The sequence below is a fragment of the Momordica charantia genome (genome assembly GCF_013281855.1).
Source record: "Momordica charantia cultivar OHB3-1 chromosome 11 unlocalized genomic scaffold, Mcharantia_2.0 BLBB01000011.1, whole genome shotgun sequence".
Classification (NCBI taxonomy): domain Eukaryota; kingdom Viridiplantae; phylum Streptophyta; class Magnoliopsida; order Cucurbitales; family Cucurbitaceae; genus Momordica; species Momordica charantia.
The window spans coordinates 14,986,832-15,004,110 of NW_028275159.1; the positions used below are offsets into that span (position 1 = coordinate 14,986,832).

The window sequence follows — 17,279 nt, forward strand, 5'->3', positions numbered from 1 at the left end:
AACGTGAATTTGGTTATACATGGTTCATGAGCGACAACATGGACTTAGAAACAAGGTTGATTGCATCATTGAAGAATCCAAGGTGATACTAGACAAGGAAGGTCAACAAGTTGGATTGTGCAAGAATTTTGTCGAACGACGTTGGCTAAATAGAGAAGAGGAGAGAGAGGCGATGAAATGGCTATTAAAACTACTGCAGGGAATTGCTCTATAGTCTCGTTTGAAACTTTCGTCTCAACAACTGAGAGGGAGAGACGTCGCTAGATTTTCTGAACTTTGAATTGAGAAATTTGATTATGAAACAAATCGTGGATGCTCTAGAGGACGTTAATATCAACGTGATTGGAGTGTATCAGATGGGTGGTATTGGTAAAACAATACTGATAAACAATTTTTCAAGATAGCTTAAAGCAAAAAAAAATAATAATAAAAAAAAATCATTTGATGAAGTGATAACATCAACGTACTGAAAGCTAGATCCTAGATTTTAAAAGAATTCAAGAGCAACTAGGTGCCCCGCTAAGTTTGAAATTAAAAGATGAACAGAAGAAAGAAGTGTACTTGACCTACACAAAAGGTTGAAAGATGGAAAAAAGAATTTTGGCTGCACTTGATGATCTTTGGGAGTATATGATTTGGAAAAATAGGAATTCCTAGTATGGTAAGTCACAAAAATACAGTATCATATTTACTTTTAGAGATAAAACATGTACTCTCTAATGAGATGGCATCCATACAAATTTTGAGATAAAAGTGTTAGAAGAATATGAGTCGTAAAATTTATTGAAGACAATGGCACGTGAAGTTGTTGAAGCATATAATTTGCAACCTATAGCTGTTCAGATAGTGAAAGAATGTGCACATTTGCCTATTGCTCTTACTAGGTTGCTAAGGTACTACGAAATTAACCTTCCGCCATTTGGAAAATGCCTTAGATCAACTAAAAAATCCAGCAACTATGAATATTAGAAGAATGAACAAAAAAAAAAATATTATTCCTCTCTTAAATTAAGTTACGAGTACTTAGAATGTGAATAGGTCAAGTTACTAGTAGGTTTCCAGAATAATTTCTCATTAGGGTGAAAGACTTGCATGTATATGGTATGAGCATGGGATTCTTGTATGATGTTCATGCGATGGCACAGGGACGACGTAGAATAACAAAATTGGTAGATGATCTTATATCTTCTTCTTTGCTTTCACAATCTAAATATGGGGACACTTGTATGAAAATGCATGATATAGTTCGAGATGTAGCCATATTAATTGCTTCTAATAATGATTAAATTCGTACATTGAGCTACGTAAAAAGATTGAATGAATGGGAAGAAGAGAAAATGCCAGGTAATCATACTGTAGTGTATTTAGATGTTAAAGATTTGCATTACTACTTTATTGAAGTTAATGTTACCCAAAGTTCAATTATTAATGTTACATGAATCATTGTTCGAGGGGCAACACTAGTTGGCACAAACTTTTTTGGAATAGGTCAAAGGTTTGGAATTGAAAGGCATCAAAGTTTATGCATCGCCACCATCGCTTGACTCATTTGCAAATGTTACATTATTACATTTGATTTGATTGTAAATTGGGGAACATAGACATGATTGGTGAGTTGAAAAAGCTTGAAATCCTCAGTTTTGTCGGATTTGGAGATAACATCATCTAGATTCCTATGGCGACAAGTCAATGGACGCAGCTGAAAGTGTTAGATTTACCATCTTGCAATCAACTAAAAGTAATATTCTTTCAAAGTTGACAAGGCTAGAAGAATTATATTTGGAAACTTTGACAGATCGGAAGGAGAAGAATTGAGCAAAAGAAAGGACATGAAAAAATTATGCCAAAGCAACTGTTTTCAAGAGAGTTGAAGTTGAAGATTAGTAGTGGTAGCAAATTAAGAGCATATCGAATCGGTATGACAATCCTAGAGGGGGGTGAATAGGATTTAATGAAACTTTTTGAACTTTTTACTACAGTGAGACCAAATTAAACAATTATGTAAACTTTTTAGAAACCATTAATTTTAACATAAATTATTCAATAAATTAGACATACATTTCAAACACTTTAATTAATTCTAATATTCACAATAAACATGAGGAACAAATTATAGCAATCAATTCATGCAACAAACAAAAATAGAAAATTAATTGCATAAATTAAATAAGAAAGGCTGAGAGAAAATGACACCGGAAATTTATAGTGGTTCGGCAACAATAGGCCTACTTCATTTCCCAAACTCATATTGGATGTTCAATTGAAGAACTCGACTCTTTCCACGGTTTATAGTCCAACCGGTATAATGTTCTTTATCCGGGAGCAAGAACAAACTCGATCCTTTCCACAGTTCAGGATCAAACCATTACAAATGCTCTTTTTTAGGTTCAAGAGCAACCCTTACAAAAAATATGAAAATTTGAAAACAACCTTACAAACTCCCTCAAAGAGTAGATATACAAATTTTTGCTCACAAAGTTGTAAGAAAGATTCTTACAAATAAAGCCCTCAAACTGCTAAGAAAAATAAAATTAGATAGCTCAAAGATATCTCTCAAAATAAATCTCTCACAACAAATTTAAAGAAACATTGAAGCTTTTGGAGAGATAAACAATGAAGAGATTGGAGTGAAAATTGGGGGATAATAAGTTATAAAATTTTGAGAGAATAAAAGGATTAAATAGAGGAGAAAAAATTGAAAATAAATTTAAAATCGAAATTGAATTTGGGGCGTTGAATCTTTTAATAATTGAAAAACAAAGATTGAGATTTAATAGAATAAAATAATGATATAATAATAATAATAAATTATATACATAAATTTCCAACGGCTACTAGTGCAGAATTTCTTTCTTTCTTTTTTTTAACTGACACTGGCATCAGTACATTAAATTATTATTTTTTTCTTTTAACCTGCGTTGTAACTTTTATATATATATATATATATTTAATATTATTTTCTTTAAACCTTATCTTTTCTTTTTCATTTCATTTTAATACCATGCCACATGTCAGTATTTCATTGGTATATTTAGTTGATTCAGCCGCCACGTCATCCACCTCGGATATTTTTCCTTTCAACTTCATTCAACTATAGCTTTTCCAGCTACAAATTGGGTGATTCAAATGTTGTTGGAATCGTTATTTCGAGCTCTATGCTATGAACACTTAAAAAATTAAAATTATCAATAAATAAAATATATATTATCAATAAATCATATAATATTATTGAAGCTAATAATAAATTTATGCTTTATAATAATAATTCTAACACACCATGATAAGAAAACAATAGCCAATTGGATCTAAGAACTCTTATGGTTATGCAAACCCCTAGATCACAAATGCTAAAACCCCCAAATCGAGATGATGTCAACCCAAGGATGAAGTTAGAACGGATTTATCTTGATGATCAATATCAAGAGTAGAGAAAACTTGTTTCTAAACTCAAGATTCGAACCACTCCACAAGATAGCTTGATCAAGGCTACTTGAATGATTCTAGCATGCAAATCTAATACCCAAGAATTGTAAAGAAAAACAAGCTCTAGGCTTTTGAAGCAAAATAACAACTTTCATTCAATCATAAAATCTGTATTTCAAAGGAAACAAACTAGGCTATTTATAGTCTCCAAAACAACCCTAAAAGTAACCTAAAGGCATTTGAAAGATTGTAACTCCCAATTACATGATGGCCATAACATCCACTAGCTAAAATGTAACTTAAAACACATAAATGAAATATTTAAAACTGAAAATATAATAAAAATAGGTTTAAATCCGAGAATTGAAGTCTTGGTCACCCTTCAATGTCTTTGTAACCTCCCAATTGTAAATGAAGCTTCACTTGAAGTAGTTTGAAGTGTAGTTCCATTAATTGATGTATGACTTGCAATAAATGAAGTTTTGGATGCACTTAAGTTCATTGAATGCAACTTGAGTTCAAGTTTGACTTCCATGAATGCATCTTGAGTTCAAATTTGACTTCCATGAATGTATCTTGAGTTCAACTTTGACTTACATGAATGTAACTTGCGTTGGCCATAAATGAAACTAGAGTGCATTTAATGCAACTCCGATTTGTTGTCAACTTGGACATAGATTCTCCAACATCTTCCCTTAAATCCTTGAGCACTAAGATACTTTGGTTCATATCACACAAGAAATAATTAATACTAAGTATGTTTGTTATGATCAAAATATGAATTAATTAAATTAATTAACTGAGATTAAGGGCCAAAAAGTCAACACATAACAAGAATCGCTTCTTTAGAATGTTGTGTCTCAAGATGGTGTCAGGAAGTTGTTTGGATGGTTGGATAAAAACGTTGTTCAAGAGGTGTGGAGGGACTATATTTAGTAGGATCAAATGGTGCAAGAGTTGTCCAGTTTCAATTAAATGAAAATGACTCTTGACATTGGAAGACACCTCTATGATGATTTAGAATTTCAACATTCAAATTGGCCAATCAAGTCTTTATAATTCGGAAAAAGTAGAAACAAGCAAAATTAGCAATCACGTTTCATTATTAAGTGAAAAGGTTGTTAGGGAATTAACGCCCGAATAATTTCTCCTTCCACAGTTATAACCAGTTACCTAAGTCAATCACACAACACAAGAGAAAAGTAGGGAAAGTAGTAAATGACACACAAATTTATACTCGTTCACCCGACTGTTAATGGGCTACGTCCAGTATATGCACAGATGCGGGTTCTACTATAATAGAGATTAGATACAACGCACTCAAATATCTCACCCTGATATTTGCCCTCTAGAGGTCCCAACAAACCCCCTTGCTTCTAAGTATTATAAACGCTATACTTAGGTACAAGAATTAAAACACTCACACAACAATTAAAATACAATATCTCGAATACGATGATCTTGACCTCCCTAATCTGTGCTGTCAACACCCGAGCCACCGCCACAAATCAGCTCCCAAAACACCCCAAAGTCGGCTATTGAAAAAACCCTCAACTGTTACATTTTGATGGCTCAAAAGACCTAAAACCGAAGCTGCTACATTTATAAAGCATCGTTACAGCGCCATGGCGCTACACACAGAACGTCCGTCTGCGCACCCCATCAAGACAATGCCACGGCGCTGCTTCCTCGGTCCTCCTTGCCTGTAGAGGCTTATTTCACCTGTTTTCATCCTTGTTTCATCTAGACGCGTCCCGGCTTAATCCCAACTCTTTCCTAGCTCATTCGGACATCATTTTGGCTTCACCAATCCCAACAAATGTGTTTGAGCCCGGAATTGCTGAGCTCGGATATAACGTAGATCGGAACGTTCAGGATGAACTATGGCCAACGATCCAACACCTTCCCAGAAAACTCTGGAGACCTGCAAGACAAAGTTAGTGATGCAAATCCAACCACGGATCCATTGACTGTACCCGGGGGACCAATTACAAGAAGCAAAGCAAAGAAGATTCAAGAGGTTTTCATAATACATCTTCAAAGGCTAGCTAATGCACACGAGGAGACAAAGATTTCTGAGGCAAAAATTCTTTACAATGTTAATTTAATGAGTCAAGAAGAGAATGGAGCAAAGATGGCACGGGAAAAGTTGTCTATTTTGAGAGATGGCACGGAGGACAAAAAAAGTGTGCAGATTGGTGAACAGGTGCCTTTGCAGATTGCACCTCTTGGGAGTTTGTGATGTCAAAGCTTGTCAAATCTCATCCAAACGTAAAGCGCCTCCTACATGTGATTTCCAAGACAATTTAAAGCAATTTTACGTTTTTGGATTCACATTTAGTTGTCTAGTTTGATGTGCAATCATGTTTTAATTTGCATGTCTTATTTTCTACAATTTGCATTAAATAGGATTTGAAAGACTTTTGGTGTTCCTCATGTTGAACGACCCTTTGGCCTATTTAAAGGCTTGTAATCACCTTGTTTTGGAAGATTAAAACATATTGAAATTCAAGAACTTTTGTTCCTTAACACTTTTGGTGTTGCTTCTTTCAAATCTTGCTTTAGGTTTGATGTTAAACCGATTCATTGGATTAGTCTTGATCAAGCTAATTCTGGAGTGAGTCGTCTTAGGATCTAGGAGTGACCATCGTAGATTCTAAGTCCGATCTAAGAGTGATTCATCTTCTAACCTTACTCTTGGTTGGAATCATTCGGTAAGTTAGTCGTTTTTGTGAATGTTTGCAAGGATCCTAGAAGGACCTCTAGCTTTGTAAACCCGAGCAACCTTGGCGCTTATCAGTTAGTACTCCGACGAGCTAGTTAGTTCTAGTCCGAGCTAACTTGCCGAGTCTATCTAGGATTAAGGCAAAGGTTTCTATTTATAGAAACTGGGCCCGATAGGAATTCTGACACACGCTAAAATCGTGGCGTGTTGTCGGGTACGGAAGAGACAGTGTTACAGACTTCGTCTCAGGTCGGCTTGGCACCATAGGTCCTGATATGAACCAAAGTGTCTTAGTCTTCAAAGAGTTAAAGAAAGTTGTTGGAGAATCCTATGTCCAAGTTGACAACAAATTGGAGTTGCATTAAATGCACTCTAGTGTATAAATATGGCAACCTCAAGTGGCATTGAATGAAGTCAAGAACAAGTCCAACTTCATTTACTACAAACTCAAGTTACATTAATGGAAGTCTAAGTTGAACTCAAGATGCATTAAATGAACAAGACTTCAAAGTACTTGAAAGTAGTTCAAACTCCAGTTCATTCACTCTTGAAGGGTTACAAACTCTTGGTTTTATGGTGGAGGAGTTTCATTCTCGGATTTAAAGCATGTTTAATTGTATTTTCAGTTTTAAACATTTCATTTATGTGTTTTAAGTTTTATTTGTGTTAGTGGTGGTTATGGTATTGATGTAGTAGGGAGTTACAACCTTTACAATTCTTTTAGGTTACTTGAAGGGTTGTTTTGGAGGCTATAAATAGCCTAGCTTGTTCCGTTGGAAAAACAGATTTTGATGATTGAATGAAGTTGCTATTTTGCTTCAAAAAGCCTAGAGCTTGTTTTTCTTTACAATTCTTGAGTGTTAGATTTGCATGCTAGAATCATTCAAGTAGTCTTGATCAAGCTATTTGTGGAGTGGTTCGAATCTTGAGTTTAGAAACAAGTTTTCTCTACTCTTGATATTGATCATCAAGGTAAATCCGTTCTAACTTCTTCCTTGGGTTGACATCATCTCGATTTGGGGGTTTTAGCATTTGTGATCTAGGGGTTTGCATAACCATAAGGGTTCTTAGATCCAATTGGCTATTGTTTTCTTATCATTTGCTCTGATGATATGAACCAAAGTGTCTTAGTCTTCAAAGAGTTAAAGGAAGTTGTTGGAGAATCCTATGTCCAAGTTTACAACAAATTGGAGTTGCATTAAATGCACTCTAGTGTCATTTATGGCAACCGCAAGTGGCATTGAATGAAGTCAAGAACAAGTTCATGCGTGACGTCATGGATGTCGTCAGCCCTAGCTTCTGCTTCGAGAACCCAAACGTCGTCATGGGGACAGCCTGGCGTGGACGAATCTTGTCCGTTGATCTCTCCTTGATCGGACGACTCTCGTGCCTCCGGGCTGTCCTATAAAAGGCGAAAGTCTTTCACTTTTCACTTTTTACTTTTCACTTTTGAGTTTTCGTGTACCTCGGTCGTTTCCAAGTCAGGTACTCTCTCCTTCTTTCTTTAGGTAGTTTTCTAGATTCTTTCTTTAGATCTAACGATGGGTAGCTCGTCTAGTGAGTCGTCATCTAGGTCGTCAGGTTCCTCTAGTTCAGGTGACATCTTAGGGGATCCGACCTTAGCTTCTACCTCAGGGAACCCCTATACCGAGGGTAGATTGGGAAACCCCAATATAGCCTCAACCTCGAGAAACCCTGACCTGGGTCCAGTAGTTGAACTTCCTCCTTCATCCTGCTCGATAGGTAGGTTGGCCGAGCTCCACAAAACTTACTCGATCCCCAACTCCATAGAGCTTAGGGTGCCTAACATCGGGGAAACCTCGACGACCCTTCTCCGGGCTTCGTCAGTTTCTACCCCCAGATGTTCCATAGGGGGGTCAGACTTCCACTCCACCATTTCATTCAAATGTTCCTTAGCGCAACCTCGCCCCAGCTCAGCTCTCCCCTAATGGATGGTCTACCGTGCTCAGAGCCTACGTCCTGTGTGGGTCCTCCGAGACGAGGATGAGGACAGGCTCACGGTGGACCAGCTCTTAGCGACCCACACCATCAAAGCCTCCAACGAGGGAGAGGGTCGGTACTACCTCTCAGTTCGGCGGAACGTAGGCCAGTTGATTAGGAACCCCTCCTCTAACAAAAATTGGAAGGAGTGTTGGTTCCTCGTCTCTGGCGAGTGGCTTCGGAGGGACGAAGGGGGTGAGCCGACCTGCCAAGTCCAAGTAGAGTTCGGAGACGTAGGTGAGTGTCTTAGGTGCGAGCTGGGGTCGTTTTTTTTGTCTTAACTTCAGTAACCCTGTTGCTGACGTTGTCCTATTTTGCAGCTCTACCGTCCCCCGTTCCGAGGATTAACAACAGGTCCTGGGAGATCATCAGGCGAGTCCAAGGTCGGAGATTAAAGTATGCACTGTGGGGTGAAGAACTAGTCTCAAACTCCCACCTCTTTTCCAGCGGTCTCAGTCCTCACGACCAAGCGGACGAGCTCAAGAAGCTACCCAAACCTCGGCAACGCAGCTTTCAGAAACGTAAAGCTCCTGAAGGTAACTACTCCTTGACTCCTCAGCTCGGTTGATCGCACGGCCTCTTGTCTAACCTCGTCCCTTTTGCAGAAATGGCCTCCAAGTTCCTCGCGCTTAGCAGTACGAAGTGGCAGCGGGCCTCGGTCCCGTCTGCTCCACCAGCACCTCCTCAGGCTCGTCATCGCACGAGCAGTGCCGACGTCCCGGCCCCCGGGATGGCGAACTTGGCCAAACTCCAGGCCTTTCAGGCTCAGCCTCTGCAGACCATCGTTGGTGGTGACGAGTCGACTACTCCACTGCAGCGAAGGAAAAGGGTGAGGGAGACACTCCCCTCCGAGGAGGTTAACTCCAAATCCCCGCCTCCCCTCATCATGGTCAACTCGGAGGACGCGTCTCAGCTGGGTCGGCGGCAGTGCGACGAGCTTCCACTATCGTTCAAGCTCGCCTTCTCTCGCCTCAGCATCCATGAGGCAGCAACGAAGGTGAGATCCTCCAGCTCCCGCCGTGTGGAGCGAGCTGTTCAAGCGCCTGAGGACCCTGTAGAGGCGGTGAGAAAAACCATAGCTCTAGTTGCAGAGGTAAGCTCGTGCCTACTCTTCCTTTCTTTTTTCCTTTACCTCTTTTGATCTAACCCCTGGCCTTTGCAGCTGCACTACCATGCCTGCCTCTCGGCGTCGATGATGAGCCTGGAGCTCGAAGGGCGGGGCTTGAAAGAGGAGGAGACGAATGCCTCCTACGAGCGGCGGATCGCCGAGCTCGAGGCCGAGGTTGTCCGGGCCCGAGCTGAGAAGGAAGCGGAGGCCGACAGGTCGCTAGCCCTAATTGCCCAAGCCCGTACTGACTGGAAGAACGCTCGGGGTCGAGCCGAGACCGCGGAGAAGGGCTGGAACGAGGCTCGGCAGAATTTGGCGAACTTGGCCTACTTGGAGAAGAAAATCAAAGAATTCCCCGAGTTTGACGGCCTAGCTCGCGACATGGCGGACAAAGGCTTCTACTATGCTGTCAACAGGCTCGACACCGCTTGCTCGGAGGACGCCATCGCCGCTGTCGAGCAAGAATACGAGGCCATCTGGGTGGAGCGGCCTGCCGAGGCCGGTAAAGAGGCCGAGGCTGTTGGTGCCGACGCGGGGTCCAGCAAGCCTGCCGACCCTCCTCAGGAGTAGATCGTCTCGGCCTTCCGTTGTTTCTTGGTTTCTTTCTCTTTTTTTTAACCAAATCTGTACTGAGCCGAAACATACATACCTCGGCTCTTCATTAAACCTTATTCTAATGAAATGACGCTGTCTTGCTTAGATCCGAGTAATTTTTTCCGAGGTCCCTATACTTAGAGAAATTTAATCAAACTTTAATTATACCTCGGCTCTTCATTAAACTTTAAATTCAATGAAAACAATCTTCGTCCAAACTTGAGTTGTTCTCTCCGAGGTCTCTACACAACGGCTTACGAGCCGAACAATCCAGCTCTAGAGAAATTTAATTAAACTTTAATTTTAGTTTTGGTCTCGTTGTTTGAGTTTCTCAAGTCTTCATAATTTCTTACGTACACAACGGCTTATGAGCCGAACAATTCAGCTCGACGGTGTGTATTTGGGATAACCAGGTTCTTACGAGTTGACCATTGCTTCGCGTGTTTGTAAAAATATAACTTATCGTAGGTCGTTTAGCATAGGTCATGCCACGTAGTCTTCCTTGGCCCCCATTTGACGTAGCTCGGTAGTAGTAGGCGACACTAACGAATAAAGTCAAATTTTGCACAAGTCATTGGAGATCGGCTTTCATTAATGAATGAAATTTTACACGTCGGATTACACACATTTCACTGATAATAAACTCGCAAATGCTCGGCATTCCATGGGTGAGGGAGTTGTCTCCCGTTTAGGTCGGACAGCAAATACGCTCCAGGTCGGAGTGTTTTTAAGACTCGGTACGGACCTTCCCAGTTCAGCTCGAGTGCTCCGACATGATGCATTACCTTCTTGAGGACGAGGTCGCCAGGCTTGAATGTTCTGACTTTGACTCTGGCGTTGTAGTACCGAGCCATACGGTTCTAATATTCTGCTAGCTTGAGCTGTGAGTGAGATCTTTTTTCCTCGAGGAGGTCAAGATTCACGAGTAGATCTTCACTGTTGGCTTGCTCGTCGAAATTCTCAACTCGGGGCGTTGGCATGCCAACTTCCGCGGGGACAACAGCCTCTGATCCGAAGGCTAGGCCGTATGGCGTCTCACCAGTAGATCGGCGGGGTGTAGTTCGGTAAGACCACAATACCATTGGTAACTCTTCTGCCCACCGACCTTTCAGAGATTCCAGCCTCGTCTTCAGACCACGCTTGATGATCTTGTTGATGGCTTCAACTTGCCCATTAGACTGTGGATGGGCAGGCGACGAGCCGAGGTGAAGTATGCCGAGCTGTTGACAGAATTGATTAAACCGGGCACCGTCAAACTGCTTTCCATTGTCAGTAATGATGGCGTTCGGTATACCGAACCGACATATTATGCTCTTCCATACAAAGCTGACAACCTTCGCCTCAGTAATGGACGCTAGAGGTTCCACTTCCACCCACTTGGTGAAGTAATCTACAGCTACTATGGCGAACTTCAACTGCCCCTTCCCCATCGGTAGTGGGCCGATCAGATCTATCCCCCACTGAGCGAAAGGCCAAGGGCTTGAGATCGGCGTCAGCATCTCCGGGGGTTGTCTCAAAATGCTCGCGAAGCGTTGACATTTGTCGCATGTTTTGGCGAACTCCTTGGTGTCGCGCTCGATCGTCGGTCAGTAGTAGCCCTGGCGGACGACCTTTGCAGCCATGGACCGAACTCCTCCATGGTTTCCGCAAACCCCTTCATGAATCTCGCACATGACATACCTCGCCTCGTCTGGGTCGAGGCACCGCAGTAATGGTAGGGAATATCCCCTTTTGAAGAGCCTGCCTTCTTGCATCAAGTAGTGAGCAGCTGGGCGTCGGAGCTTTCTGGCCTGGCTCGGATCGGCAGGGATGGAGCCATTGACTAGGAAGTCCTTAATTGGGTCCATCCATGTAGGCCGAGCTGACGTGATCTCCATTATCTCAGGCTGGTCAATGGACGACTCTGCGAGTATTTCAACTGGAACCGTTCTTGGTAGGTTGGTCTCGTATGCCGAGGCTAGGCGAGCCAGTGCGTCGGCGTTGGAGTTTTCAGACCTCGGCACCTGTCGAATCACATAGTCCTCAAACTGGGCGAGGAGCCCTCGGGCTTTGGCCAGATACCTCTCCATACGAGCTTCCTTCACTTGGTACTCCTCGGTAACTTGATTGACAATCAGTTGGGAATCGCTAAGAATCAAAAGTCGCTTCACGCCCATCCCACTGGCGACCTTCAGTCCATTTATCAATGCCTCGTACTCGGCTTCGTTGTTGGAAGCTCGGAAGCTAAACCGAAGTGCGTACTCGAACCGAAGACCACCGGGGCCGAGGAGCAGCATGCCTGCTCCACAACCTTTCTCATTGGATGAACCATCCACGTAGAGTGTCCACTGGTCACGGACATCGCTCCCTGGCCGGGGTGGGGTCAGCTCGGCAGCAAAGTCTGCGGCTGCCTGACCTTTCAACGTTGTTCTCGGCTCGAAGGCGATGTCATGCTCACTGAGCTCTAGTGCCCACTTCATCAGTCGACCCGACGTTTCGAGCTTGTAGAAAATCTGCCTCAAGGGGAAGTTTGTCGGAACGACTATCCTGTGTGCCTGGAAGTATGGTCGTAGGCGTCGCGCCGAGGTTACCAAGGCTAGGGCCAGCTTCTCAACACAGGGGTAACGAGCCTCGGCATCGGTCAACGATTAGCTTGTGTAGTAAACAAGGCTCTGCCGCCCTTCCGCGCTCCCTGATAAGTACTGAGCTTAATGCATTCTCCGACACTGCTAGGTACAGGTAGAATACATCGCCAGACAGCGGCTTTGACAACAAGGGAGCCGAGCTGAGGTATTGCTTCAACTGCTGAAGTGCAGCTTCGCAATCGTCGGTCCATTCGAACCGACCCTTTTTCCTCAGTATTTGGAAGAAAGGGTGGCACTTGTCCGTGGAGCGAGATACAAAGCGATTCAAGGCTGCCAGTCGGTTCAACCTCTGTAGCTGTTTAACATTCCTCGGTGCTTCCATCTCGAGAACTGCTCTTATCTTGTCTGGATTCGCTTCAATTCCGCGTTCGTGGACCATGAACCCGAGGAACTTTCCTGATGAGACCCCAAAGGCACACTTGCTCGGGTTGAGCTTCATCTGATACTTTCGAAGCACGCTGAAGGACTCTGCTAGGTCGGCTAAATGGGAGCTCGTTTGCTTACTTTTTACCAACATGTCGTCTACATATACCTCCATGTTGCGCCCGATCTGCTTGGCGAACATCATGTTGACCATCCGCTGGTAGGTTGCCCCAGCATTCTTCAGACCGAAAGGCATGACATTGTAGCAATACAGCCCTTGGTCGGTAACAAAGGCGGTATGCTCTTGGTCAGGCACATGCATCCGAATCTGATTGTACCCGGAGTACGCATCCATGAAGGAGAGTAGCTCGTGCCTTGCCGTTGCGTCGACGAGCTGATCTATCCAAGGTAGGGGAAAACTGTCTTTCGGACACGCCTTATTGAGGCTCGTGAAGTCAATATAGACGCGCCACTTGCCGTTGGACTTTTTAACTAAAACTACGTTAGACAACCACGCGGGGTAATGAACTTCTCTTATGAATTTAGCTCGTAGCAACTGCTCGACTTCTTTACAAATTACATTACTTCACTCGGCGTCGACAGGCCGACGCTTTTGCCTCACAGGCCTATAACTAGGATCTACATTAAGCCTATGCACCATTATACTCGGGTCTATGCCCGGCATGTCGTCATGAGACCATGCGAACACATCAGCATTTGCTTTCAGAAAACCGACGAGCTCTTCTCTCACCTCTGCCCCCAGTCTGCTGCCGACGTTGACCTGCTTTTCTGGCCCCAACAGGGGGACAAGTTCTAGCTCTTCAGCTGGGGTTTAGCGGCTCGGCTCTGATTCCTCGACATATGGCTTGGGCGCGCTCGTGACCATCGCACAAATGGATGTTCCCTTCATCGCAGCGACGTAGCATTCTCTGGATGTCTTTTGCTCACCCTAGAATGTCGCAATTCCGGCTGAGGTCGGGTACTTCAAGACCTGGTGATAAGTGGATGGAACTGCCCGGAGATCGTGAATCAAGGGCCGACCAATTATGGCGTTGTACGCAGAGCTTCGATTTATCACAACAAATTCTGCGACTTTAGTTACTTGTTGATCTCCCTCGCCAATGGTAACAGGGAGCGAGACACATCCTTCCGCGCTGACTGACTCCCCTGTAAAACCGACCAAAGGCATCGGGCTGAGCTTTAAATGCTTCCTCTCCCACCCCAGGGCCGTGTAGGTCAAGAAAGATAAGATGTTAGCCGACACTCCTCCATCGACAAGGACTCTTCTCACCTTCACGTGATCTATGAGTGGGGCGATTACTAGGGCGTCGTTCACTTTTTGAGATATGCAATTTTAACAAAGTAAGATAAAATAAATTCTAAGGCAAACAAGAGAAATTTAAAGCAACAATAAAATTCTAAGATTAATTGCAAAAATAAATAAGAGAGAGGGTTAGAGAAATTTGACACCGGGAATTTTTATAGTGGTTCGGCACAACTGTCCTACTCCACTTCCTAAGCACCTCTTCGGTTGTAAATTGAAATTCTAACTCTTTCCACGGTACGAGTCAAACCGGTACACTGCTCTTCACAAGAGGAAATACGATCCTCTCCACGATGAGGATCACACCGTTACAATGAGTTGAAGATTTTGAAATACACACTTACAAACTCTCAAATAGAGTAAATATACAAATTTGAGCTCACAAAAATTTCAATCCTCACAACAATAAAATTTCTCTCACACATAAGATGGAAAGAAAAATTGAGAACTTGGAGAGATTAGCAAAATGAGAATTTTAAAGTTATGGAGGATTGAGAATAAGATAATTGTTATGTAATTTTGAATGAGAAGTTTAGTTTAAATAGAGGGAAGAAAATGGTAAAAAAATCAAGTTTAATTTTGAACCATTAGATCTTAATCATTAAAAATGAAGGGTTGAGATAATTTAAAAAAAATAAATTAAGAATATATATATATATATAATAATAATAATAATAATAATACATAATATATATATATATATATATATATATATATGTCAAGAAAACGGTAAAGTTTTCAAATTTTTTTTTGGTATTTTTCCTTCCAAATTGTTTCGATTGTAACTTATCCCGTTTGAGTTCCGATTTGGATGATCTAACAGTCATTGGAATCGTTGTAACGAGCTCTACATTGTGGACACTTTAAAATACAAAAAATGTCAATAAATAAAATTAAGTTTGTTATCATCAAAACATTAATTAATTAATTAATTAAAATTAATTAATTTGAGATTAAGGCCAAAAAGCCAACAATCTCCCCCTTTTTGATGATGACAAACTTCCAAAGAAAAATACATAGACATCATAGTAAATCCAAAATATCATACTTAAAAACCATTCAAAGATTAATTTCTCCCCCTCAATTGATACATCCATGGATTAATAAACCAATAAATCATGAAACATTTTTAGAACAAATTTTTCTTAAACTTCTCCCCCTTTGGATTCATAAAAAAGCTCCCCTAAAAATATGAACACAATTTTGCATAAATGCTCTCCCTATCAATATGCATTTAAAAACAAAAAAATACAAAATCAAGATGCATCACAACGAATAATACCAAGCTCAAGCCTAATTTTGCAAACGCATTCTTCACTTAAAGGCTTGGTAAAATATCCGCTAATTAATTATTTGAGCTTACAAATTCAAGAGTAATATGACCGTTTTGCACATGCTCTCTTATAAAGTGATGCCTAATATCAATATGCTTAGTCCTAGAATGATGTATAGGATTTTTAGTCAAACTTATGGCACTTGTATTATCACAAAATATAGGCACATAGTTTGACTAAAAATCCTATACATCATTCTAGGACTAAGCATATTGATATTAGACATCACTTTATAAGAGAGCATGTGCAAAACGGTCATATTACTCTTGAATTTGTAAGCTCAAACCCTAAACCGAATTTTGCTTTTTACTAAACCAAGAAACTAAGGAACTACCAAGAAATTGGCAAGTCCCACTAGTACTCTTTCGGTCAAGTAAACTACCCGCAAAATCCGCATCGGAATATCCTACCAAATTAAATTCAACATTTATAGGATACCACAAGCCTAAATCAATAGTTCCAAGCAAATATTTAAAAATTCTTTTAACGACATGCACATGAGATTCTTTAGGACAAGATTGAAATCTAGCACAAACACAAACACTAAACATAATATCGGGTCTACTAGCGGTTGAATAAAGTAAAGAGTCAATCATACCTCAATCTTTATATCCACACATTTACCTTTCTCACCCTTTTCAAGCTTAGTGAATGTGCTCACAGGAGTTTTGGCAATTTTACCTTCATTGAATTTGAACCTTTTGAGCAAATCCCTTGTGTATTTCTCTTGACTTATGAAGATACCATCCTTGAGTTGTTTGATTTGGAGTCCAAGGAAGAAGCTAAGTTCTCCCATCATACTCATTTCAAACTCATTATGCATGCAATTAGAAAATTCTTCAGACATAGAAGGATTAGTAGAACCAAAAATAATATCATCCACATATATTTGCACTAGAAGCATATCATTTTCTTTAGACTTAATAAAGAGAGTAGTGTCAATTTTACCCATTTTAAAACCATTCTCAATAAGAAAATTACTAAGTCTATCATACCAAGCTCTTGGAGCTTGTTTTAAACCATAAAGAGCCTTTTTCAACTTAAAAACATGATTTGGAAAATCAAAACTTTCAAATCCTGGAGGTTGTTCCACATAAACTTGTTCCATAATATAACCATTTAAAAAAGCACTTTTCACATCCATTTGGTACAAAATAAAATTCTTAGAAGAAACAAAAGCAAGTAACATTCTAATGGCTTCTAATCTAGCAACGGGTGCAAAAGTTTCCTCATAATTTATTCCTTCTTCTTGAAAATAACCTTGAGCTACAAGTCTAGCTTTATTTCTAATGATATTTCCATTTTCATCCATTTTATTTCTAAAGACCCATTTAGTCCCAATTATAGAAGCATTAGAAGGCCTAGGGACTAATTCCCAAACTTTGTTTCTTTCAAATTGATTTAATTCTTCTTGCATAGCTAAAATCCAAAATTCATCACTTTCGGCATCTTTAAAACTTTTTGGTTCAATTTGAGAAACAAAAGCAATGTTATTAAACATATTAAGGGAAGAACGAGTTTTCACACCTTGTTCGGGATCACCAAGAATTAAATCCTTAGGATGGGATGGAGCATACTTCCACTCCTTAGGCATGGATGAGCCGTCCACCTTATTTTCGTTGATGCGCACTTCTTGCTTACTTGAAGCAATCTCTTTGCTTTTGTCACTAACAAGTAAATCTCCAAAATTTCTTTCTAAAGAATCACTACAAAAAGAATCATTAGAAACAACATTGCAAGATTCATCAAATACCACATGCATAGATTCCTCAACTATCAAAGT

At 40.9% G+C, this 17,279-nt stretch overlaps 1 protein-coding gene and 1 pseudogene across 1 annotated transcript; one reads left to right on the forward strand and one right to left on the reverse strand.

Moving 5' to 3' along the window:
• The first annotated feature begins 19 nt into the window (after nt 1-19).
• Nucleotides 20-1,815, forward strand: LOC148208182 (putative disease resistance protein At4g27220; annotated as a pseudogene).
• A 9,622-nt stretch (nt 1,816-11,437) lies between these two features.
• On the reverse strand, nt 11,438-12,310 carry LOC148208183 (uncharacterized). The gene has a single exon (XM_088120139.1). The coding sequence runs from the start codon at nt 12,308-12,310 to the stop codon at nt 11,438-11,440; it is 873 nt and encodes a 290-aa protein (XP_087976265.1).
• Nucleotides 12,311-17,279: the final 4,969 nt, after the last annotated feature.